Here is a 26,427-nt window from a genome sequence, read left to right as displayed (position 1 = left end):
GGGAGCTTCAGTAGATCTCTGCAAAAGCACTTTTGCTTCTGACTGTAGAACAGCCTCAATTTTATATAAAAATCCTTTCATAAAGTAATAGTAGCATCATATCTGAGCTATTTATAATATGATAGCACGTCATTTTCCTTCCCACAAGTGCCTGCTATCTGGAGGATGCTCTTAACTGGGGTTTTTTAGCGGTCTGGTGGTCAGTGCTAGAATTTAAACCCATTCTCTTCTAACATTCTGGAAATACTTTGTTGTCATGTGCCCAGAAAAAAATTCCATGAATAACATTAAATCTCCTGAGGTACTCAGCTGCTCTGTGGTTGTTGGTGAGATGTCTTCTTTGTAGTGAGATATAGATTGGGTATTTGATAGCTGCAGTCACAGACTAAGAATTTTATTTATTTCCTAACCTGACATTTCTTTAAGGTCTTCCTTACCTGTTCTGCTGCCGTATATATTTGTTTTTGCTAAATACTACTTCAGGGTGGCTTTTTTTCATGTATATATATTGATTGGCAGTCCAGGTAGTCGTCGTTGGAGCTGCCTGAGGGCACGCAAGCCATCTTATTTCAGCTCTTGAATGCTTTGTACAATTTCTGAATATGCTGCAGTAATTTTGGGGCATACAAATAGCTTCTTTTTAGTATCATCAGTCATTAGTGATCACAAAACCATTAGTAATTTTGCTGTCTTTGTTGAATCAGTGACTTCCAGACGCTTAGATTGTTGCTTGTACAGCAGAGCTGGGCTCTCTGGCTTTGGTTTTGGCATGCTTTTTGGTAGGATCTCCTAACACACTTACTGTTGAGTCCCCGTTTCTGCCGCCTTGTCCATAATTGTTCTATTCTAAATGCTGTGGAAAGTATGTGCCCATTAATTGAGTTGAGAAAGTTTTTAATACGAGTCTTAGAAGGTCTGGTGTGGTTCTAGCTATTGTAGTTGTTTAGTTGCTTAAGAAGGGCTTTTTATTTATTGCTAGCTTGGGAATTACCTGAAGAGTATAAATAAATCCGTAGGGACATTTCTGTCAGAAATACCTCCAAATTTTTCTTAATACCCGTTTTGAAGTTTTTACAGGCGATTTATATGCCAGCAATAGCTGGAGTTATTGGAGAAAGCTTATTTAACAGCCCATGGTCACAGAGGCAGCTGGGAAGGAAGGATCAAAGCCTGGTAACCGGAAAGGAGCTTGTCTGAAATGTGGCAGCTCCAAAAGGACTCTCTCCTTGACCATTGTGAACTCACCAAGTCTGGTGAGTACCTGTTGAAAGTGAGCCTGGCCAGCCATGTGTCCATGGGCAGTCCTGGCCAGCTGTCCTCCAGCCTGTCACTGTGGCAAAGTTCAAAGATAAAAGCAATTCACAGCATCAGCCTGAGGTTGGAGATGAGGGATGGATTCAGCAGCTGCTGAGGCTGAGTGTAAGGCAATCACTGCGCTGCTTCTGGGGCTCTGTCTGTTGTGTTTGGGTGCCGTTGTTTGCTTGAGTTTTTCAGAGTTGAGCTAAAAGGAGAAGGGGAGAAGAGATGGGAGAGCACCAGAGTGCTGAGCATTTGGGGCTGGTCTGAGGATCCCTGACATATGTTAGTCTTGTGTCTGGGTCCTTTTGGATTTGACAGTTGGCTCAGATACTACGTTATGGGCTAAAATGGCCGTGAAAATATCTTGCAACAGAATTTCAGGGAGTAGATTCAGGAGCTGAGCCCTGTGCTAATATTGACTATAAAGAAATCAGAATTTTACTTTGATATATGCAAAAAATACTGTTTTTTTCACTGGGGATAAGATTGGATCATGCTGGCCTTGACCTGAAGTCTCAAACAGCCTGGCGGCTTGCTCGTGGCCTTGTATCTCCCTGCTGCGTGACGCTGCAGACCCCTGGGATGTGCCTGGCCACAGACCCAGGACATCTGGTTTCTTGAGCATCGGCTGGTGTTGCAGACCACCGCTGTTTCTGGGCACCCACCTTCCTGCAAGGGGTATATAAGTTTGGAAACATGATTATTTTTTCTTTCAAGGTGAATTTTTTTAGTCTTTGAACAGCAGAAGATTGACAAGGAGTGAGGAATCACGAGGAGGCTTCTCAAGTATATTAAAAAAGCAAAATTTGAATGTTGGTGTTGCTTTCCAGACAGGGACAGTGGGCTGTGTGCTTCTGCGCAGGGAGGAACAGAAGTGCCAAATTCATTTTATATTTGGGAAAATCCAGGCAATAAAGTCACGTAATGCAATTCTATCTGGTGTAATACTGAAGGTGTGAAAGGAACTGAAGTTCCACAGAGGGGTTTTAATTACAGAAGCCAATAAGCTGGGATATGGGAGAGCTCGCTGAACTGGGATTTATCAGCATAACCACTGTGCCTGTTATTTCTTCTTGGCTGTGTGGTCTGTACCTGTTTTGCCAATGCAGGGTTCTATTTCGATAACACATGTGGCTCTTTACTCTGAAGGTATTAAATGCAGCTGGAAGACAAGGCTAGACAGACTGTATTTTTTTAAAGAATTGATATTTAGCCATTGGAACAACTGGCCAAAGGTTATAATTGAATCTCCTTTGTTAACCAGGCTGAAATGAGGACTAGAAGAATTGTTTTTTAGAAATGTAGAGGTTTTATTTTATGCTGGATTTAATTCAGGAAGGTCCTGTGGCTTAAAGGGTGTTGGAGATGAGGGCTGCAAAGCCCTCGCCTCATGGCATTGTTCAGGCTTGAAGATGCTTATCTGAAGTGCTGCTCCCAGGTTTCTAAATCAGTTGAATTTTGTAATTTGTTAACCATGCTAAACCAAAGAGCAGTAATCCTGCTCCATTATATAGACATCAGCTCATTTTTAATGCTGCTTTAGGTTCGTGAAATGCAGAAATTCCTAGTGTTTCAATTCAGTAAAATAAGACATCTGTCTTATTTTATTGTTCAGTGCTGGGTCAAGGGTAATGCCACGGTGCCCTTGTGCAGAGTGTGCTTGAAGTCTGAAAAACTAAAATATTGGAGACCATGCTGTGGGTTTTGTGTCAGCTCTGGTGCACCGGGGCTGTCTGACTGAGCTCTCCTTTGATTTCCAGAGGTGTTCATACAGGTAGCCTGCATAGGCTCGTGGACCCAAACCAGATTTTCAAGAGAAAAAAACCCTTATTTCCATAATGGTTTATCAGCTGCTGTTGTTGCTTGGCTGAATCACAGGATCATGCTGTGCTGGGCAGCCCAATTCAATGCTCGCCTTCCCTTGTAGATAACAGAGGGGTAAGCAGCAGACACATCCCAAGCGTAGGAGAAGTTTGTGACTGCAAAGGAATAGGGAAGGCGATAGCTCAGATCTGCTTTTCCTTCTGGATGTTTCTTTCTGATAGAGTTAAGGGGATGGTTTTTTTCCTGGGATTTCTGTTCATTATGGCAGCTTCAAGTGCCTGAAGAACAGTAACATCTACATTTAGCAGTGGCCAGTATCCCCACTAGAATTTTTGTCTATAAGATGTTTTTTAAATGCTAGAAAAATAGAATCCTTTGTAATATATTTATTTAATTGTTCCCTTCAGTGTGCTGTAGCACACGGACAGACTTTAGCTAAAGTCCTCTTCTGTGGTGGTTGTGGGGTCCTGCCTCACTGGCTGTTAACACAAGGCTTTTGGGGAGCTCCTTTTGCGGTGTGATGTTTGTCCATCTGAAATGTCAGTTGGAACTGTCTTTCATCTCTGCCAAATAAAAAAATTAGAAATATCCGCCATCTTCCAGTCACATGACCCATTAGCCTTATTTTCTATCAGGAGATACCTTTTGGAGTCTAGCAGAGTGATTTTTATAGTGATTATACTGATAGAAAATACAGTCTGATGAGTGTTGGATCTGGTCATCCTGGAGTGCCCATGGCTTGTGTCTAGCTTCTTTAGGGGTGCAGGTCAGAGGAGGGTGCCGAGGCATTCAATGTTAGTTGCATGCATGGGGTGAATTGTGTGAATTTATTAGTTTGAGCTTAAATATGCACAGAAATTCAGATTTCAAGTGTTTTGGAAAAATAAAACATTAATTTTATTTTTTACAAAAAAACCCCAAATGCTCTTAATTAAACTAAAACATGTTGCAGATGTTTCAGGAAAGGAGGACCATTTTATTGATCGTCTGAGTCCTTTGAAGATCCCATTCCTTAACAGGAGACCTCACATCCAAGGGTTTCTTCCCAAGCCATGCTGATGTGCTCCAGCAGTGGCCCCACCGTCCCTTGGTGATGTTTGGTGACACTTGATAACCTAGCCAAGCTTTCCTTCCCTGACTGGCATCCTTTTCCCACCAAGCCCTGTACAGTAGATGCTTCAGCAGGTCTTAACGGTGCCTCGGGCTTGCCCCCAGGGCTGTCTGTTCCACCATCTCAGCAAGGCAAGGGTGGTCTATCCAGTGGTGCCTGCCTTTCCTCTGGCTCACCCAGTGCTCTCCTTGTAGCTTCTGGTCACACACAAAGGGCAAAGTCTTCAGTGTCCTACCAGCCAGTTGGCTGTTGCCTCTCTGAGGCTGGGCAGGTGATGATTTGCCTTGTTGCTGGCTCTCCTCCAAGCTCTTCAGCACATCTATAGTCTGCTGCAGATTCACCGGTCCCAGTGTGTGCTCTTAGGTGGGTCCAGCAGCTTCAATCTTGCAATTACATATCGTTATTTTGATCTGGGGAGACCTTTATCCAATCCTCCTTTTTCCATTTGTCACTTGCTGGGCTCTGTTTTTACTGCTGTGTAATAGGTACGGCAATTAGCCCAAAAAAGCCTCTTTTGTTGCTCTGTACTGCAAGGGTGGTCATCAGATCTGCTTTCTGATCCTCTTTCCCAAATGGATTGTGGTAACTGAGGCCATGAGCATCTCGGCCAATGTCAGGTCTGTGTTGGAAGCTGATCTGCTTGTTCAGCTCACGGGGTGGGTGTTACGGCCCCAGCACCTTCATTAGTCAGCTCTCACTGCTTGAGCCATGATAGCAGTGTGGCATGGACTCTCCTGGTGAAAATTCTGGGGGTATTTTAGGGGAGAGGATGTGTCTTCATCTAGGGGAATTTGAGCTTGCTCTTAAGCCTGCTGGTACCTACTGAGTTTGCTCTACATTCCCATGCCTGCTTGCTGACGGTGCTGTGCTTTGCCTGCAGGTCCACGCATGGGAGATCTCTGACCAGTTGCTGCAGATCCGTCAGGATGTGGAGTCATGCTACTTCGCAGCACAGACCATGAAGATGAAGATACAGACTTCCTTCTACGAACTCCCCACGGATTCCCATGCTTCGTTACGGGACTCTTTGCTGTCCCACATCCAGAACTTGAAAGACCTGTCACCTGTCATTGTAACTCAGGTAGGTGCTGAGCAGAGAGGTGGAAGGAGCTGCTCGATAAATGTCTGTGAGAGAGAGAGAGTGGGTTGAGGCTGCTCTCAGCGGTAAAGTCTGGACTGTTCAGTCCTAACTTGCTGTTGAGAGCAGACTGGTAGCCAGGCTTGTGTCACAGCCCTGCTGGAGCTCTCCCTTACAGTAATTGCCAGCTTGGGGGAGGAAAAATTAGGTGCTGCAGGTGACAGCAGTGGTGACCAGCTCCAGCTTTTATCACCTCTGACTTTTTCTGAGACAAAGCCCTTAGTCTCCTTTGGTTGCTTTTCCTCCAGTGTGGAGAACAGAGAAGGTCAATGCCTGCAGCCAGCCTGTTCGTGTCTCCCAGTACAGAATTGTTTGCCCTCCTTCATTATTTGGTTCCATTAGTTAAATTGATTACTTCATCCTCTTGCTTGCTGTTTGGAGGGGCTGAGAGGACAAACAGCTGTTCCTGGGGTTTTCCCTGTGCTCTGCAATGGAGACAAAATGTTGATCTGCCCAGCAGTGCCCTGAGTGACTGGGAGGATTTCTCCCGACGTGCTGGCATATTCTTGGAAGTCCATTTGTTCTTTATACAGCATTCCCATTATCCATACATTTCTGAGGGTGTCTGGCACTGCACACGCTGAGGCAAGGTTGCTTGTTCAGCCCCTAAGTAGCCCAGCAGAGAACATCACTGCATTGAGGCAGTGGGCATTGTGCAGTTAACCACAGAGACTGCACACACAAACAGATACTGTGAATTAATACCCTGCCTCTGCAGGCTTGGAGTTACCTGCCAGCCCTGCTGAGCTCAGGTCTGACAGTCACAGCACCCTTTCTCCTGTGCTGTTGGGCAGGTTTCATCAACCACCACACTTAGCTCTGTTGTTTTTTCTTCCCCTTTCCCTTTCAGCTTGCTTTAGCAATAGCAGACCTTGCCCTGCAAATGGCTTCTTGGAAAGGCTGCGTACAAACACTGGTTGAAAAGTAAGTAATAGTTCATGTCATTAAACTCTAAATTGTTCTTTGAATAAATGTCAAATGGGCAGACCTGCATGGTCCAAAAAGGCACGCAGCAGCAAATGGCCTGACAATAGGAAAGTTTTTCTTGATGAATAATTTAAACTGTCTTGGATCATGGCAGGGAGATGGGGTGGAGGGAGAGATGGGGCTGTCTGTGGCTGCCTGTAACAGGCTGTGCATGCTTCTGTGAACACAGCTCTCTGAGACTCAGCAATTTTCCTCATCCCTGTTTTTGTTATGTGACAATCCCTTATCCCCTGCCAGCTTTAGCTGTAGCATAGGATTGAACAGTGAGGTTGAGCCACTGGGGTGTCCCACAGTGCTCGGTCAGCTGGTGCAGCGATGCCCAATTTCTGTGTGACAGCATTTTCACTGCCCTGTGTTTGCTGACATGGGATGCCATGTGCCATTGTACAGTGACGCTTTGTTTGGGCAGATCACCGTGCTAAGGTGCTCCTGTGGTATTTCTGTAGTAGGAGGGAACTTGGTTTGTTTGGGCAGTGGCACTTGGACTTGATGTGCTTGGGCTGGGAAAGCTTTTGTCATTTTTCTATTGAAAAATCTTGAGCTAAACCACTGATGGAGGCTCTTCTCGACAGTGCTCTGCCCTTGCAGCTGGGCGTGGGAGTGTGTTTGTGGTAACACTTTTGCAGAGTCTCTTTGAAATGTCCCTCCATCTCTCACTGTGCTCTTAACCTACTTGCCAGCATTGAGGTTTTCTGCGTGTGCTTGGCTGTCACTTGCCTTCGTGCACTGTCTTTCCTCCCTGTTCTTTCAGGTACAGCAATGATGTTACATCGCTGCCCTTTCTGCTGGAAATCCTCACGGTGCTGCCAGAAGAAGTTCACAGCCGATCCTTGCGCATCGGAGCCAACCGCCGTACTGAAATCATAGAAGATCTGGCATACTATTCCAGCACGGTCATCTCTCTGCTGGTAAGGAGACCAACCAGCAACTGAGTCCTGGTCAACTGCTAAAGAGGCTCATGCAGCTGCTTCTTCCCCATCCACATCACTGATCCAGATTATTCCAGGTTGAATGTGATCAAAAAGCTGGTTGGTGTGAAATAAGCTGATTTTATATATTTAAGTTCCAAGCAGATCAAAATCACAGTCAGGTTGCTGTTGTCAGTTGAAATTGGAGCTATTATGAAATTGGAGCTACATTAGAAATTGGAGAAATTATGGAAACTTTCTCATCCTCTCAGCTGGACTGGCCATGGGAGGACTGTATTGGTTTGTCCGGTGGTACGGAGTGTGGAGGCTTGTCGTCTAGCACTGTGTGCTTTAAGTTCAGGAAAAGTCTTGGGTTATTTGAGGCTTAAGCAAGAAATTACTTCAGCCCATTATGGGTGTATGTATGTAGATCTCAAAATCATCATCTTGAGATGATCATCTCTAGATTCATACATGCATGTGTCTGTATATCTCTTAGAAGAAAGGCATTCAGGTACTTGGTGACTATGATTTCTCTCTCTTCTTGTGCCCCTTTCAAAAGTAAGTACATGCCTAATTTCTGACCATCGTGTGGTAAGCTGAGGTTATGCATTTAGCTGCAGGTCACATTGAGTATTATCACATTTAGTATGGGGAGACCATAGCTGTATCTCCTGGTTCTTCTTCAAAGGTTTCCTCAATTGGGGAGTATTCATGCTCTCTAAGAATGAGACTGTTGTGGGCCCCAAAACAGGGCAAGTCTGAGGAACAGAGAATAAGTGTTGAGCTGAATTGCTTCAGGGACTGAAAAGAAATGCTCCTTGCTGGCTCCTTCCTTTCCAGAGACACTTGTCATGTTCTTCAGTGTTGTTGGAGCTCTGTAAATGAGTAGCCAACCTGATCCCTGACTCAGGCTTCAAATGGAGCATGTGCTGTAGCTACCCTTTGATGCTGCTTATCTAAAGAAGGAAAGATAATGTACCCTCGGCAGTGCATAGCAAATCAGTAATTCCACCGAGCAGCTGGTTAATGTCACTGTGCTCCAGATGGATTCAAGGTTTGGTGTGTTTAATTGCAGAGTCTCGTCAGTGGTCGATTCTCTGCTCTGCAGCCCCATCTTTCTGTGCTTGGCTGCCCTGCTTTCTTTGGTCTGTGGTCTCCATGTCTCTTCTAGCCACCTCCCTCTTGCCCTGCTAGCCTACTGGTCAGCATTCCTTTGCTAATTGAGTTACAGCTGCTGAAAATAGGAGGAACCTTAGCCTGTAGGATCCTTAATACTTTGTCCATGTGAAATGAGCCATGTTCTGCAGTGCTTTTTTTGTGCCATTTCTCAGAATTACAGAATCACAGTCTCCCTTTGCTGTTAGACTGTCGTTTATATTTCCTTCTCCTTGATGAGCAAAACTGTAAGGCTTTAGTTATATCAGTGACAATGTTCTCTTCTCCTTAACTGATACTTCTTCATGTCCGTTCTAGCTCCAACATGCAGCATCTTTGTATGTGCCCAGTACTGTGTGGCACAGAAATAGGTGGAGGGCTCTAGGCTTGCTCTCAGAAGCCAGGGAGAAGGGGAATGTCCTCCCTGGGATTGGATTCTATGCCCAGAGAAGCCTTGCTTCTTGCAGTGCATTGCTTAGTCTCCCTCCAGGCTCGTGTAACCTGCCATTTCATTTATCCCCTCCTGCCTCTCAGATGTTACCTGCAGTCCCTCCCCAATATCCCTTCCCTCTCCGAATCCCCTTTTCTGATGGGACCCAACATAAATTCAACACCCGGTACTTTTCCTTTGTTTAATTTAGACAAAAGGGGTGGACTACAGGTAAGTAAGACTCAGTTTAAGTTTGCATCTGGCCCAAAGCCTTTGCAGAAGGTACCTGTTCTGTTTCCACGCTGCTTTTTTGGGTCTGTGGTTAAGAAAGCCACAGAGAGTATCTGGAATAGAAATATGAGTGTGGCAGATACTTCTGGTGGGTGTTTCATGTTTGTGCAATGTCTAGCTTTGGCTTTTCCCGTGAAGGCCAGGGAAGGAGGCTTCGTTTTCCAGTTACTCTGGTAACTCCAGAGGAAGTGGGATCGTGATGATCAAGGGTCGTAGAATTGTTGGTTTGATAGGTTAGACAGAACCTTAGAGATCATTGAGTCCAACCAGTAACACTGCCAAGCCCACCACTAAACCATGTCCCTAAGTGCTGTGTCTACATGCCTTTTAAACACCTCCAGGGACAGTGACTCCATCTCTTCCCTGGGCAGCCTGTTCCAATGCTTAACAACCTTTTTGGTGAAGAGATTTTTCCTAATATCCAATCTAAACCTCCCCTGGTGAAACTTGATACCGTTTCCTCTCATCTTATGTGTCAGGACATGGAGCTGAGCTATGTCCTCTGCTCAAAAGCATCAGGTCTTGCTTGAGAAGACTCCTCCCCCCGTATGCTGTATTTATCCCAGCAGAGGCCCATGCCATTACCACCACAGCCATTAGGGGAGCCCAGTTCCACTTTTTCCATGCTTAGTTGTCTTTGAACAAGTCCTCGCTCACTTAAACTCTTTTCACCTTCCTCAAATGCCTGCACTGTGCCATCCCTCCTAGCTGTCTGCAGCCCTCAGCACTCTTCCTGGGACATCTTGGAGAAGTCTGGCTGTCACATTGGTGAGACAGGCGACATCACACATCACCTGGCTCTGGCTGCTCACAGCTGTACTGGAGACAATGTGAGGTGCCAGTGTTGGATTGCCAAGGGTTGTAGCCCTGTCATAAGACTTTATGTTCAGACTTCCTCTGCATGTGCCTGAGCTTTCATGGTAAATCCCAACACAGGCATTTCAACCACCTGCCTAAAGAGCAAAATTAAATTTTCAGTGTAGGATTTAAATGCTAAATTCACTTTCTTGAGTTACAAGATGGAGTTTTAAAAAAATTGTACAGGGACTGTGATGAAGTATGGCTTTCTGCCTCCAGGATTGAAGTGTCAGGCAAGGAGTGAAGATCTGTGGAAGCTCGTTTGCAGAATTGCTTGGCCAGTCGAGGTTCTCTTCTGGGGGAAAAGGAAGTCTGGGATCCTTCTCCATGTCCTGTCTGTCAATCTGTTCTTCCTTTTCCTCAGCCTGGTGAGGTCAGGGCTTCCTTCGGTGTTAGGTGTTGATGCAGATTGTGGTTAGGCGCTGTTGTGCAGCAGAAGTGTTGGCCATTGCTGGAAATGAGGGTTGGCTGCTGCCAGACCCACAGCCCGTCTCTGACACTGCACTGGTGTCTTCAGACTGTCCTCAGGTTGGCCTTTGGGATAGGTCTGACCCTCAGGACCCATCTTCTCTTTGACCACGGTTGTTTTGTGGTGAAGAATAGTAAATTGAGATTTGAGTGAGTTTAGGGATTTATCACCTACATGACACATCCATATCTGTGCTCTGCCAGTCTGAGACAGGATTCTGCAGAAAAGTGATGGACTGGGCATGAACGAAAACACTCACACTGGTTTTCTTGCCTCTGTAATAGCATCTGAAGTTGACAGAGAGGTTTTTGGCTCTGCCCCTATATCTCACCAAGTCCAGGGCTACTTAGGGACAGGGATGTTGGAAGCAGTCTGCTTTCTTGAATGTGTTTCATATGGACTTTGAGAGGATGCTCAAAGGCCGTGTGCTCTTGAAAGGTTGTTTGCAGAACTGTCATCTTCCCGATTACAAAACTAGCACTGGGACATGATCACTCTAGGCAGATGCAGAAGTCCTCTCTGCTGGTGTGGGCATTCTCGGTTGTCTTCTGGTCAGAGTGCTGCTTTCACATAGATACAACACTGCTGCTTGATTGCTGAAAGTTTTGTTCCTCTTGGAGGGATCACTGCTGACTGCCCTGTGTCTTGCTAAGATTCATGGTGGAATTCTCGATGCTGACTATAGAGACTCCAGGATGGCTTTCCAAAAGTTATTTATTATTATTCTGCTTGGGAAATTACAATTGGAGTTGGGGTCCTAAGCAGTTCTTCCTTGTTCTGTTGCAGATGACATGTGTGGAGAAAGCAGGCAATGATGAGAAGATGCTCATCAAAATCTTCCGGTGCTTGGGGAGCTGGTTCAACCTGGGTGTCCTGGACAGCACCTTCATGGCAAACAGCAAGTTACTGTCACTCCTCTTCGAGGTGCTGGTGAGTGTTTCTCTTGGGAAATGAGGTGGTGATGGGCCTTGGGTACCAGATGGTGTCACTTTTAAATCCAAGAGTGACTGAGATGTGGAAGGTGAGTTTCATCCCCCTGTCTTGAGTCAGAACCCTCTGATTCCCTCTTTACCTTGATCAGCTCCATAGAGTGGGCTGTCCCTCTCTGCTAGCAGCCAGGGAAGTGCAAGCTGTCTGTGCACAGTAATAGATCTGTGCTGCCTGAAATGGATTGAGAGCAACCCTGAGGAGAAGGTGGTGGTGGACAGAAAGCTCAGCGTGGCCTGGCAATGTGCGCTTGCCGCCCAGCAAGCCAACCAAACCCAGGGCTGCACCAAAAGCAGTGTGGCCAGCAGGTCCAGGGAGGGGATTCTCCCCCTCTGCTCTGCTCTGGTGAGACCCCACCTGCAGCGCTGTGTCTGCTCTGGGGTCCCCAGCATAAGAAGGACACGGACCTGTTGGAGTGAGTCCAGAGGAGGCCACAAAGATGATCAGGGGGCTGGAGCACCTCTCCTAGGCAGACAGGCTGGTAGAGCTGGGGCTGTTCAGCCTGGAGGAGAGAAGGCTCCGGGGAGACCTTACAGTGGCCTTCCAGTACCTAAAGGGGCCTGCGAGAAAGCTGCAGAGGGACTTTTTAGTAGGGCCTGTAGTGACAGGACAAGGGGGAATGGCTTTAAGCTGAAAGAGGGGAGATTTAGGTTAGATCTAAGGAAGAAATTCTTTGCTGTGAGGGTGGCAAGGCACTGGCACAGGTTGCCCAGAGAAGCTGTGGCTGCTCCATCCCTGGAAGCGTTCAAGGCCAGGTTGGATGGGGTTTGGAGCAACCTGGTCTAGTGGAAGGTGTCCCTGTCCCTGGAAGGGGGTTGGAGGCAGATGATCTTTAAAGGTCCCTTCCAGCCTAAATTGTTCTATGATTCTATGATCATCTTCCTTTGTACCGGTTGTCCACCCTGGAGGACAGTCAGAGAGCAGCAGTGCACAGTGAGAGTCCTTCTGGCTGCTGGTGAGTTCCCACATAATCTTTCCTGCGTCCTGTTAGCCCTGGGAAGCTTAGAAGATGGCACATAAATAACACCTAATGTTGGCTAATCTCTCAAGGGTGAAACTAGAAGTACACTTCAGGGTTTGCTCTGCCAGTGCTTGGTCCTTGGTTCAGTATCTGTGATGTGGTGGGACAAGACTGATGAACAAAAAGCACTGGCAGAGCTTTCAGATGCAAAGAAAGATGCGTGTGTGTGTTTGGCTATTTGCATGGAGGAAGGAGACTCTGCAGCTCCTTCAGTAGTATTCTTTCCTGCCTGCCTTCTTTTGATCCAGAGAATATGTGCTCAGAGGTGAGCACCCTTCTCTGTTCCTGGACAGACAGGAAAGCATCTGAAATCTCTCCTGAGCAGATGCCCTTGCCTGGCTTTACTGACACCCTCCTCAGCTACCTGGCTCAGCTATCCCCATGAGAGCTTTCCTGCAAAGTGATGCACCTTCTCCTTGCACCGCTCAGGAATCACGGCTTTCCCTGTGGAGCTGGCCGGACAGACAGCAGCAGGGGAAAGCAGAGGTCTCTCTGAGAGATGGAGGTGTTGAGCCGCAGGAACCTTCCTGCTACACTGCCATGAGTGATCCTTTAATCTCCATAAACTTTGTTAGTACACTCACAGTGTACTAACACACACAGTACATTGATAAAAAAGTCCGAAGACTATTTAATTGTCTATTTATATGTCTTCTCCTTATTCCTACTGTACTAATCATCAATTTTGGAGCCTGTATTAAGCAGTTATTTTATCTCCCAAGCGGGAGCCAGGTTCCATTTTTCTGTGGTGGCAGCAAAACAGCAGAATAGAAGTTTTGACATCTGAGAAGTGACCGTTTCTAGCCATTATTGTGGGCTGCCACTGCTGCAAAAGTAGGTGCCAGGTGTACTTTCAAGCATACTTTAAGACTTTAAGAGACAGAGAGTTTTGGTCTGAAACGCATTGTACTTGGTCCTTCCTCTGAGCCAAATTGTTTTATGGGGCTCTGAACAAAATACATTTGTTTGGTGATTTATTGAAAGTTTGCCATCCTCGTGTGCTTAAGTAATGGTTAGTTTTGGCTTTAAAAGTTGTCCGTTGTTGAAACTGCATTTGTTTAATATTGCAATCAGTATTTTTTCATTTTTTGTTTTGTATTCATTCCACATTTTCAATAAAATAGTATTTTATTCCTTTTGTGACATTTTCACCTTGGGAAATAAACTACTAAAGGTATTTGGGGTGTTTTTTGTTCTGTCTGGATGCAGGAGAGCTGAAGAGGCCAGTGAAACAGGGAGCTTAGGAGAATCCCGCATCACTGTGACAGGGAGGGCAATGAACTGACAAACAGGAAGGAGGAATTCCTGGAGGACGAAGGTGTCTGCTGTGGTACTGCCCAGACCTGTGACCCAGTGCAGGAATTGTCTGTTCCTTCTTCTGTTGTTAGACAGGATCCCTCATTTGCGTCCCTCCCATGGTGCCAATTCGATGAACAACAATGCTGATGAGGGCTCCCATTCAGTGGGAGAAGTAATAGGCATATTCATGCAGGGACCCAGCTCCCAAGCAGCACTGCAGCAGAAAACGTCTTCCCCAGGACGGGCATTTGGCTCACCAGCCTTTTTATTGTGTTAATGTCACTTTTAAATTGGGCATTTTCCTTCCTCCCCTTCCCCTTCACACAGGACCATGAATTTTTTCCAAATGTGTTGAGATCTCGTGTGAAGGAACACACAGGCACACACAGAGGCACTGCTCCTTTGTTTCCTCTCTATGCTTCTCTGTTTGCTCTCTACTCCTTAGTATGCCAGTCTTGTCTCTCTCCTTAATTGCTGAGGGCTCCATGGGAGCCATTAAAGGCCCTGTTAAATCAGCCTTGTACAATCACTATATACATCTACCAGGTGGGGCCTGAAATCTATTTGTTCACCCCCAGACTATCACAGTATTTCACACATGCTTGTGAGAAACCTCATCTCCATCATCACCGAGGACTCGATGATTCTTATGGGTCCCTTCCAACTTGAGATATTCTGTGACTCAGCCAGGGTCATGATCAGCGCAACTGTTTTCTTTCCTTCTGAACTGCTGTGGATGTTGGTGTGTTTGCCTCTCCCAAGGATGTCTTTGTGGGGTCCCGTTGGGGAGGGTCAGTTTTGACCTCAAGTGTCCAGGCTGGTAAAGCAGCCCAGGCTTTGCAGGGCTGGTAGGAGTGAGTTGTTGGGAGCTGTGGCTATGCAGAAGCTCTACAAAGTATTTTGGGAACAACAAGAAGAAAAGACTGAGTTTTTCTTTACCATCTCATTTCAATATAATCACTGTGTCTTCTGTTTCTTGCAGCAACAAGACAAGACATCATCAAACCTCCATGAAGCTGCTTCAGACTGCGTGTGCTCAGCTCTCTACGCCATCGAGAACGTGGAGACAAACCTGCCCCTGGCCTTGCAGCTTTTCCAGGGTGTCCTCACTCTTGAGAGTGCCTATCACATGGCTGTAGCACGTGAGGACCTAGACAAGTAAGTGGACTTGCAGCCATGGCTGTGCCCAGAGAGGAAGGAGAGTTACCATAATTAACGGTCACTGTGTCTGCGATTATTTTTGGAATCAACGGTGATTGCATGCGGCACTCTGAAGTCTCTTATGCAAATAAGTATTTGTCAAATGAAGACAAGTGAGCAAATAACTTCCTTGCCCGATTTGTGCTCCAGGTATGTGCGCTCAGCTCAGCCTCTGACAGGGTTAGACTGTTACCAGAGTCTGCTTGCTGGGGTTCTTGATCTTCCTTTTGGTGGGCAAAGCACAAGGGAAGTATGCTGAGGTGCAGCCAATCTGTTACCAGTCTTAAAATAGAGCCTAGAAGCAACCTGTTGCTCCTACTGCCTCCTCTCTACAAATATCCATACCTGGTTCAGCTGCTCCTGATGGAAACAGGTCTGGTGTGCCGACTGGGTCAACAGCCCCCCATTCTTGACCTAGAAGAAACCGTAGCCAGATCATACCTTGATCAAGCACATTGAAACCAGCACTTCACACACATTGGCTGCAACAGAATGTTGCTGCTCTGATTAGAAACCCTCTGATCTCCAGCCTCAGTTGATTCTAGGCCAGTTCATGCCTATTCTCTTTCACCAACTTCGTCTTAACTTGAAGAGATCCCTAGCTGATGCTTATTCCCAGACACATTTGTAGGTAGGAAACGGCCAGCCTCAAGTTTGGGTGAACAAACCCAGCTCTTTCAGTCCTGTGAGACTGCTTTCTTTTTCCTGGGTAATCTGGAGTGCTCCCCTTCAGACTTTAGCTTCCTTGAGCACAAGGGCCTGAGAGGCACAAGGGCCTAAGAGGTATGTGCTGCTGCAGGAGGGATCTTGCTCCTGTGTGTTGGCATTGTGGCATCCCTGTGTACAGGCAGCACCTTGCCTGACATCTCTTGCCTTTGCTATCACCTTGCAGCATCAGTGTTTTGGTCATCCTGTGACTGAGGAGTCCATCCACAAGCTGTCAGAAATAGGCAAATTTTCCTTTTCAAATATAAATGGTTTCATTCTTATTCTGCACAGATGTTGCATCCCAGCTTTATCAGTGAACACCATTAGGGCTTGCTCTTCCTTTCTTATCTGGCTGTCACCAATGAATGTAGATAAGGTCAGTTGTGAGATTGATCTGGAACCTCTGTAGCACCAAACTGGTATTTCTTCTTCAGCTCAGCCTGCTAGCCACCCTGCTTGCTGACTGCTCATCCCTTAACTCTGCTTTATCCAGTTTAACTAGCTTCTGTGTGACACCGTGATCTGCTCTGCTCCATCTCTCCTGTTCTAAAACATTACTGATAAGAATTAGATGGGTTCAATCTATTTTTGGTAAACCCCTGTTGCGTTTAGCCCATTTCCCTCCAACTTCCATCTATTTGGAAAATTATGTTGATTGCGCTTGTCAAATACGAGCACATTTTGTGGCTGTGCAAGGTGTTGCCGTTGACGGAAACTGCCAGACCAGCAGTGAAGCTGTAGGACAGAGGTCCAGTGTCAGATTTTTGACTCCTGGGATGGCAGTTAGCCAGTCCCCGCTCCTTCCACCTGGAGGTAAGCAGACCCTTGTGTCTAAATAGCCTCTTCATTCCTCCTGCCTTTACCCCTCCTCTTCAGCCACAGTATTGAAAACTGATGCATATTCACATAGTTTTAGCTGTGCCACAGATCTTTAATTGTGCCAGTGTCTTCAGCGAGTGGCAATTCCACCGGCTGTTTATTACAGCTGAAAAACCCTGCCCTGTTTTTGTGATGGTCCTTGGCATGGCTGGGCACTGGTTTGGCTTCTGGCAATTCTCGCTTGATCTGTGCTCATCTTGCCTTCCAGAATCCAGCTGTCCGCTTCTCAGTCCTCCTACATGACAGCCCTTCAGCTGCTTAGAGGCACTTGGCGCACTGCTGAGACTTTTCAGATGACTTAGGCTCAAGAACTCAGTAAGCATCCTCATTCCCTTATTTCAGCTTGGGGTGCAAAGCTCAGAAAATGTATGCGCCTTTGATTTAAGGGAATTCCAAGTCTATGCCATGTTAAACGAGATTTCCACAGGCAAAATGAGTAGCTACTCCTCAGAGTTAGCCCTTTTGAAATCGAAAATTATAGTAGCTTCTGTGCCTATTTATCCTTCCATTTAACACTAATAGAATTAGTCTTCAGTTTTCAGGCTCGTAAAAGATTGCTATGATATCCTCTCTGCTCGGTGAGATTGACTCTGCAATAGCACCTCTTCAGTCTGTGACTTTCTGAAAAATCTGAAAGCTTTCATCTTCAGGAATTGCTGGGGCATGGTGTAATTAATCTGTTCTCCAGTCTCTGTCGGAGAAGGTAGTCTCCCCTAAATGCTTCCAGGTATGGTGTAAAGGTCCTCCTGATGGCGCTGGCAACATCTTGCCGTGTTTGATCTCCTGCTGTTACACAGCCGGTTGTGTAAAAGGTCAAGCCTTTTGGGATTTAAAAAAAAAAAAATCTCACATGGGAGACTTGTCTCTGTCTTTAAGGCAAGCTTTAGGGTGTGTTGGCAGCACATCTCTGGATGCATGTTGCTTTAGGATTTCCTAAGCCTCTCCAGAACAGGAATACTAAAACCAAAGTCCAGGACTAATGGCTTGTTTTGGACCTCTCCCCCATATCCCTGATTTGAGGTCATTTTATTGGTGAGGAGCAGTCTTTGGTTTGATGCCATGCTTAGAATCATGGAATTGTTTAGGTTGGAAGTGACTTTTGAGATCATCAAGTCCAACCATTAACCCAGCACTGCCAAGCCCACCACTAAACCATGTCCCCAAGCACCGCATCTACACATCTGTTAAATCCCTCCAGGGATGGAGACTCCACCACTTCCTTGGGCAGCCTGTGCCAGTGCTCGACAACCCTTTTGGTAAAGGCACTGAATCCTGGGGAATGCCACCTGTGACCAGCCTCCAGCTGGATGTAACTCCATTCCCCACCACCCTTCAGGCTCGGCCAGCCAGCCAGCTTTTTACCCAGAGAAGAGTGCCCTGTCCAAGCCACGAGCAGCCATTTCTCCAGGGAATGCTGTGGGAGATGGTGTCAAAGGCTTTACTAAAGTCTAGGAGACACCGTCCACAGCCCTTCCCTCATCCGCTAAGCGGGTCACCTTGTTGCAGGAGGAGATGAGGTGAGTCAAGCAGGACCCGCCTTTCGTAACCGCATGCTGCCTGGGCCTGGTGCCCTGGTTGTCCTGTGTGTGCTGTGTGATGGCACTTGAGATGACCTGCTCCGTAACCTTCCCCGGCACCGAGGCTGGACCGATAGGCCTGTAGTTCCCCAGATCCTCCCTCCAGCCGTTTGTGTGGATGGGCGTCATGTTTGTGAACCTCCAGTCGACTGGGACCTTCCCAGTTAGCCAGGGCTGCTGGTAAGTGATGGGAAGTGGCTCAGTGAGGAGCACTTCCACCAGCTCCCTCAGTACCCTTGGGCCCAGAGACTTGTGTGTGTCTGAGTGGCGCAGCAGGTCGGTGACCGTTTCCCCTTGGATTATGGGGGCTTCATTCTGCTCCTCATCCCTGTCTTCCAGCTCAGGTGGTGGGTACCTGGAGAACAACTGGTCTTACTGTTAAAGACCGAGGCAAAGAAGGCATTAAGTACCTCAGCCTTTCCCTCATCCTTTGTCACTGTTTCCCTCCACATCCAATTAAAGATGGGGAGTCTCCTTAGTCCTCCTTTTGTTGTGAATGTATTTATAGAAACATTTTTATTGTTTTTTATGGCAGTATCCAGATTAAGTTCTCATTGGGCTTTGGCCCTTCTAACTTTCTTCCTGCATAAGCTTACAACATCCTTGTAGTCCTCCTGAGCTGCCTGCCTCTTTTTCCAAAGGTCATAAACTCTCCTTTTTTCCGTGATTTTCAACCAGACCAGTCTTCTTTCCCACTGGCTCATCTTTTGCCACGTGGAGATGGCCTGCTTCTGCAGCTTTAAGATTTCCTTAAAGTACATCCAGCCTTCCTGGACCCCTTGGCCCTTCAGGACTGCCTCCCAAGGGACTCTGCCAGCCAGGCCAAAGTCTGCCCTCTGGAAGTTGAAAGTGGCAGTTCTACTGCCCCCCTCCTTACTTCTCTGAGAATCAAAAACTCACTTTTGATTACTTTGTGATCACTGTGCCCAAGACAGCCTCCAGCCGTCACATCACCCACAAGCCCTTCTCTGTTCACAAACAACAGTTCCAGCAGAACACCTTCCCTAGCTGGCTGCCTCACTGGCTGTCAGGAAGGTCAGTTCCACACACTCCAGGAACCTCCTAGACTGTTTCCTCTCCACCGTACTTATTTCCAACACACGTCTGGTAAGTTGAAGTCCCCCATGAGATGGTTGTGAGACTTTTCCCAGTTGCTTGTAGAATATTCCATCTGTCTCTTCGTCCTGGTTGGGTGGTCTATAACGGACTCCCACCATGATACCTGCCCTGTTGACCTTCCCTCTGATTCTTATCCATAAACACTTGGCCCTGTTGTCACCATCATCAACCTCTAGGCAATCAAAACACTCCCTAATATACAAGGGTATGTTTGATCGCATCACCTTATTGGGGGGAGAAGCCCTGATTCCTATGTGACCATTCTCAGGTGCTCCATGGTTTCTAGCACATCAATAACCCTCACATCTGTTGCTGCATGGATCTCCATTCCCTACCTCTACTGAGATGGCAAACTGAAGGACCTCGCTAGCACACCGTCCCTCAAACACTGGCCTGCTGCCCTCAGGCTTATCTCTAGCAAGCCTGGTTTTATCCCTTTCCCCCTTCAAACTGGGTTTAAAGGTCTTTCAGTGAGCCCTGAGAACTCCTGCATGAAGATCCTTTTTCCCCTTTTGAGGTCCATCTACCCCGTCTATTGCCAGCAGGACTAACCCACAATCAAAAAACCCCAAATTCTGCCAGTGACACCAGGCTTGCGCCGGCACACCATACTGCAGCTCCAGGATGGTCGCTCCTCTCTTGGGTTCTGCAGTCTTAAAGCAGAGTAAAGCCTGTCGTTCAACTCGGCCGCAACTTGTTTGTGTCTGAAGAGCAGCTGTGCTTTTACACAGCGCTGTCCCCTGTGTAGGCAGCGGGACTCCTGGGTTTATTTTGACGGTAGGGTGTGTAGATTTGCTTCTGAAACATGGCACCTTCCGGGTGCTGATTCGACTCAAGCTGTTTTGTAGCAGCCGTCGTGTGCCTTGGTGCCCAGTGCAGTGTGGTTATGGAGAAGTTTTCCTCAGACGCTGTGGGCAGTATGAAAATTTTGTAAGATTTGCTTACTGGAAGTCAGTATGTTCACCTACTTCTGAACAAAGCCAAGTTCCCCCTATTAAGTGGTTCCCAACTGCTGACAGAAAGCTAAAGCAGAAGTTGGTATTTCTTGGTATTCTTCTGTGTCTGAGACAAGGTTCCTGGGCATGTTACCTGCATGACCGAATCTCCTGTGCTGGGATGTCTGTCCTGGTGGAAGATCTTTCTGACTTGTGCCCTGTTTTTTTTCCTTCCCCAGGGTACTCAATTATTGCCGTGTTTTCACCGAGCTGTGTGAGACGTTCCTAGATAAAATAGTTTGTACACCAGGCCAAGGGCTGGGTGACCTGCGGACACTAGAGCTGCTGCTGATATGTGCAGGTCACCCGCAGTACGAGGTGAGTGAGGTTTACCCGTGTTCCTCTCCTCACCCCTATTGCCAAATCTCACTCATCCAGAGTTGAGTCAGTGGGGAAAAAAAATCTCTTATATTGCCACATGGTTGGGAGGCTTCAGTTCCTGTGAACTGCTGGCCTTGAAATGCCTGCTCTGCATTCGTGATGCAGAAATCTGGCTTAGCTTCCCCTTCCTGGTGTCCTGGACACGTGGGACTGCAAGTACAGCTCCGAACGCCTCCATTCGTTTCTTTCCACATGTTCAAGTTAAGCTTTGCAGGGATTGCAGTGCCGCTCTGGTAACTTTGCCTCCAGTAAGTGAACCCCGTTTTGCATCAAAGCTCCTGACCATCCTGCATTAAGTACAGAACATGGTATTTAAGTGCGGTCTCCTTCTAAACGCTCCCCTTTTATTCTTAAAAAGCTGTTAATTCAATCCCAGTAGCTGATCCGGGCTGCCTTGTGTCCGTGTTCAGTGGATGGAGGGTTCCTTCGCAGATGGGTTCTTGTGCTGACATGGTGGAGCAGGGAGGTGCCAGCTGGATTTGCTGGGGTGCACTCCCTTTTCTTCCTCCGCATTTAAGGTCCTGCTATGGGAGGGATAGCACCCTGAATTGAGGATGAGAGGTGGATCTGGGACTGAGATAGTGCCCTCTCCAGGACGGGGTTTTCCAGAAACTTTTGGTATAGAGCCCTGAAAATAACATCAGACCTGAGAACCAGCAGACGAGCTAGCTAAGAAACGATTGGCTGCTGCAATGGCAACCCCTAGGGCTTGTTTGCCATGAAAATTGTGGAGCAGCCACAAGAATACTTCACCAGATCTCTGTAGTGGGTTGCTTGCGACTTGGTGGCTCTTTTAGTCCCCTTTCCAGGTCTGTTAAGCTCAGTCTCCCCTTGGCATGACCTTGTCCCGGCACTAGTGATAGCCATTAAGAGGACTCTTGAAGCGCTGCAGCTGCTCTCGAAAAATCTGCACCTATTATTTTTTTCGGCAATACCTGTCACTTATGAAAGAGGCTGTAGGCTTTGGAGCAGCATCCCCTTCCAGCCTGCAGCTGCATCCTCAGGGATTGCTTGTGCTCCTGTCTGGGGTGGCCTGTCCCCCTCGCATTTGTCTAGCCCAAGCCTTTGTGCCCCCCATGCCTGGCCGTCAGGTATGGTTAGCCTGTTAAAATGCACGGGCACGGGTGGTGAGGATTGGGCAGGTGGGCAAACTCTTCCATCAGTGTGGCTTTCTGGTTAACGACAGTTGTACCTGCAAGCAGCAAAATGCCCCCTGTAGCTTATTGGTGGGCAAGAGCAGGTTATCACAACGCCTTCCTGATTCATGCCGCAAGAACAGAGGGAGGGCACAATCAAGGCCAGGTGTCTGGGGAAATAAAAACTACCACTGGCAGATTTGCTGATGTGAAATGAGGTGATGTCCGTGCTTTGAAGCAAGAGACGATTCTCACACTTTAATGTTAATTTTGTAGAGAAGAGGCTTTACTTCTGAGGGCTGGTGACAGGTTTTCAGATTAACTCAGTGGGTTTCAAATCCCTTATTAAGTGACAAGCAGCAGAGAAGATCAGCAAAGCTGGGGAAACCAGTTCATGTTTCATCATCACATGATGAAGCAGCACTGATGGAAATCTGTGGTACCCCAGCATGCTGCAGGCATCCCCAGAGATTTCTCTGTCGGGAGCACCAGCAGAGTGGAGCAAAAAATTGTTCTGTTGATAACAAGATGCTGAATTTTTCTTTGTAAACAGGTGGTAGAAATTTCATTTAACTTCTGGTACAGACTGGGGGAGCACCTGTACAAGACGGATGATGCAGTCATCCACAGCATCTTCAAAGCCTACATCCAGCGCCTTCTCCACGCTCTGGCTAGACACTGCCAGCTTGACTCAGACCATGTAAGGCTGCATTTGCTTTGTTTTGTTTCCTCCAGAGGCAGCCGGGGCGGTAGGATGTATCTGTCCTCACTGCTGCATGCTGATGGCTCTCCGTAGCTATAGGGCTCTGCAGTTGCAGTAATTGCAGAGAGAGGATTGCGAGTAATTAAAACTGGTGTATTAAACCTCTTTTCATTAAGTCAGTTCTTGTTCGAACAGAGCTTTCTGGCATCTAGTTGCTGCGGGATGACCCTTTCCCACCTCCCCCCAGGTGGTTCCCATTTGGGGAGCTGCAGAGAGATACCTTGTCCCCTGCTCGGGGGCGTTTTTGTTGGAATAAAGCTTGACAGCTCACTAGCCACAATGCTGTCAACTTGCTCCTTGAAGTCTGGATGGTTTTATCCTTCTTCCATCTCTGGCTGGGCTCCTCATTCCCTTGATTTCCATCCCTTCATCTGCGTGGTCAGAGCAGGAAAACACAGCGTGTGTTCAGGCTGTTAGCATTTTCTTTGTGCGTGGCTGTCCTTCAAATCCCCTTACGTAGCTTGATCCAGGGAGAGGAGGGCAGGAACGACAGATCTTGTCTCTAAACGAGAATTCTTGTCTTGTCCTAGCTGTGGGTGAATGGGAACATGATTTCTCTGAGCTGCTCTCACCCTTTCCTCTCCCTCATCTCTGTTAGGAGGTGTCCCAGAGGAAACAGATGACTTTGGGGAGTTCCGGATGCGGGTCTCGGACCTGGTGAAAGACCTGATCTTCTTGGTGGGATCAGTGAATGTTTGCTCAGGTGGGTTTGTCAGAGCATCATGAGGCATGCTTCACCCATTGCTGCAGGGAGGAAGCCAAGCCCCAGGGAGGAAGTCACACACATCTCCTTGTGCACAGGGAGGTAACTGTATCTTGAAGTAGGTGGTGGGGCTTATTCTGGGAGAAGCAGGAGGTCCCACCCTTTGGGGTAGTACCTGGGGAAAGGTACTGTGGTCCCAACGTAGCAGGGTGGTCTGTGGAACATGAGAATTTATGCAGTTGCATGCCTGGAGTCTGGTATTTCAGGTGTGTGGGAGGAGGTGAGGAGCAGGTGGCAATCTTGCAGCGTGGGACTCGTGACCACGTGCCCCCAGGCTGTGTTTGTAGCTTCTTTTGTGACCAGTTCTCTTTCTTGCAGCTTTATGCGACTCTGAAGGATGGCAATCCGCCCTGGGAGGTGACAGAAGCTGTCCTCTTCATTATGGCATCCATAGCTAAGAGCGTTGACCAGTGAGTGTTGACCATCCTGCTCATGTCTGTAAGGGCTGTGGGGTCAGGTGTTACCTCCAAGAGAGTTTTGCAGAGACACTGCAGATATCTTGAGGATACTCCTAGGAACATGCCTTCTCAGGCAGAAGTGTTTGAAAAACATGCTTTATTTCAGATAGTCCTCCGCATGTGTGGTCTGTGCTGCCGCAGTGCAGTACCCCTTCCTGATGGAGCAGCCCAAGGACTGAGGTCTGCTTCCTGGCCAGGAATACGGGCCCAGTACGCTGCTGGGACTCCGTGATGCAGTTGGACCTTCTCAAATCTCTTCTGCTTGCTTGAGGACATTCATAGAATCATGGAATGCTTTGGGTTGGAAGGGACCTTTCAAGACCATCTAGTCCAGCCCCCCTGCCATGAGCAGGGACATCTCCAACAAGATCAGGTTGCTCAGAGCCCAGTCCAACCTGACCTTAAATGTTTCCAGGGATGGGGCATCTGCCACCTCTCTGGGCAACCTGTGCCAGTGTTTCACCACCCCCATCATAAAAAATTACTTCTTTATATCTAGTCTGGCGAGACATTTGCCTAGGCTGATTATATGGACATCTTTCCACATCCAGATTCTTCCACCTCCAGGTAGAGTTTTCCCAGAAATCTTTAGGGAAGGTTAAATCACTTTCTGGAAGCGCCTTTCCTCCCCTGTTAGTTGTAGTGGAAACATCAACAGCTAACGTCCAGGGCGGTGAGAGTGCAGCGAATTGTGCGTGCTGACAGCCACGCTGATGCAGCGGGACAGCCTGGCTGACCTTCAGCAGGCTGGGAGTGCTGGGAGGCTGGGGGAGTCACAGTGTTTGCTATGTGCTCGCTGGCTCCTGTTAACCTATGTTAAGGCTGTTTTGCTCATTTTTATCTTCAATTTTTATTTCTGCTTTTTTTCTGAGAGCACCAGCACCTCATGCCCTTGCACTGGTGGAGCATGGGGGAGTCCACTCCCCACCAGCGTGTCCCACAAGGCTTTTGCTCGCCCTGTGGCTCTACCGAGCTTGGCTTCACTCTTGCCATGAGAGGGCAGGCGGTGCTGTCTGCCAGACAAGAGAGCGAGAGCCCTGCCACCAATGTGGGCTGCAGGGAGCCCGAGACTCACCCAGTAGCACCCTCCCATGCTGGGAACAGGCTCCTCTGGCTTTCTGGAGTCCCCAGAGAATTAGTTAGCTTTGTTCTTGTGCCACGAGCACTCTTACTGCAGGTATTTAGTTTCTTCTGCTCTGTTTGGTAAAGCTGGAGGCTGCCGTGCATCTGGATGCCAGCTCCCACAGCCCCGAGCCCCTTGTTAGCCCACATCTCAAATATCCAGCACACCGCAGCTGCAGGGTTTGCCTGGCTGATTCAGAGCAACGTGGGAGTCGATCAGGTTCAACAAAACCAGCTACTCTGTGGAAGCAGTCTGGGACCTGCCTTGGAGCTAAGCTGGCTGCCTTTTCCCCACAGGGAGAACAATCCAACCCTGGTGGAGGTGCTGGAGGGAGTGGTTCGCCTCCCCGAGACGGTGCACACCGCTGTCCGCTACACCAGCATCGAGCTGGTGGGAGAGATGAGCGAGGTGGTGGACAGAAACCCGCAGTTCCTGGGTGAGTCCCTCCTGCCACGCCACCGCTCTGCCCTGCAACGAGTTGGATCCCCAGGACCCCTCTTCACCCTGGCTTTCTCCGCAGATCCTGTCCTGGGTTATTTGATGAAAGGCCTGTGTGACAGGCGGCTGGCCTCGGCGGCGGCCAAGGCCATCCACAATATCTGCTCAGTATGCCGGGACCACATGGCTCAGCACTTTAACGGGCTGCTGGAGATAGCCCGTTCTCTCGACTCCTTCACGCTCTCTCCAGAGGCTGCTGTGGGACTCCTGAAGGGTGCGTATGGAAAAGCTGTTAGTGTATTTATTTGTGGAGGTCGCTCACAGTGGATGCTGCGCAACCCTGTTTTCACGTGTTTTTTCTTAGACAAGTCTCTCGGTTTGCCCTGAGGCACTCCACGCGTCCTCATTTAGTCTTCTCAAGAGCTCACTTGGGGCAGGAGGTAGAAAGATCCTTCCAGGGTTTATAAGGTATCTCCATCCCTGGTCTCAACTTGAAATGCAGGAAGAAAAGTTTCAAATACTCACAGCCAAGCTAGCAGCAGGTTACTGCTATATCCGATCACTTGGAAATCGGTTGCTGTACACATAGGGTGGAAAATTGTGAGCATTTGTCATTTTAGAGACAGTTTGAGCACAAGAATGTAGTTTTTCAACTCCAGCCTGCAGTCAGAGCATTTTCTACTCACCAGGCCTTTGGCTGTTGGGCATTATGTGCCTCTTCAACCAGGGCTGGTTTCATGGTCGTGCAGGACTCGCGTCTGGGCTTCAAAGATTTGCAACGGATTTAAGTGCTTCTGAAACCTTTAAAAATGCAGCAGCTCTGGAAGCTGTGCAAAGGGAGCCTTACTGTGGTGTACAGTCAGGTTGTGCATGACAGAAGAGGCAAAACTCAGTTTTTCACTTGTTTGTACCTGCATATTGATGCAAGCAGCCTTAGCCATGCTTCTGAGCTGCTCCTCTCCCTGACGCTACAAAGTATTTTCTCCTTCTTTAAACCAACACAACAAACACAATGAGCCAGGGAGAATTTTTTCCTGCTTTTGAGTGGGGTGCTGTGACGTGGCAGTGGGAAGCGGCTCAAGCGCTCATCTTCATATTTTATTTGTG

General features: G+C 47.8%; 1 protein-coding gene across 1 annotated transcript in view; it reads left to right on the top strand.

Moving 5' to 3' along the window:
• Positions 1 to 26,427, top strand: part of TNPO3 (transportin 3) — a 44,318-nt gene that overhangs the window by 10,549 nt on the left and 7,342 nt on the right. Inside the window, exons 2-11 of the mRNA XM_037388797.1 lie at positions 5,115 to 5,315; positions 6,223 to 6,296; positions 7,111 to 7,267; positions 11,260 to 11,403; positions 14,763 to 14,938; positions 20,438 to 20,576; positions 22,329 to 22,475; positions 23,620 to 23,711; positions 25,179 to 25,318; positions 25,403 to 25,594. Of these exons, the coding sequence (XP_037244694.1) occupies positions 5,115 to 5,315; positions 6,223 to 6,296; positions 7,111 to 7,267; positions 11,260 to 11,403; positions 14,763 to 14,938; positions 20,438 to 20,576; positions 22,329 to 22,475; positions 23,620 to 23,711; positions 25,179 to 25,318; positions 25,403 to 25,594 (1,462 nt within the window). The remainder of the gene's footprint in view (positions 1 to 5,114; positions 5,316 to 6,222; positions 6,297 to 7,110; positions 7,268 to 11,259; positions 11,404 to 14,762; positions 14,939 to 20,437; positions 20,577 to 22,328; positions 22,476 to 23,619; positions 23,712 to 25,178; positions 25,319 to 25,402; positions 25,595 to 26,427) is intronic.

Source organism: Falco rusticolus, chromosome 5 (genome assembly GCF_015220075.1).
Source record: "Falco rusticolus isolate bFalRus1 chromosome 5, bFalRus1.pri, whole genome shotgun sequence".
In the NCBI taxonomy this organism is placed as follows: Eukaryota; Metazoa; Chordata; class Aves; order Falconiformes; family Falconidae; genus Falco; species Falco rusticolus.
This window is presented reverse-complemented; position numbering and strand designations above follow the sequence as displayed.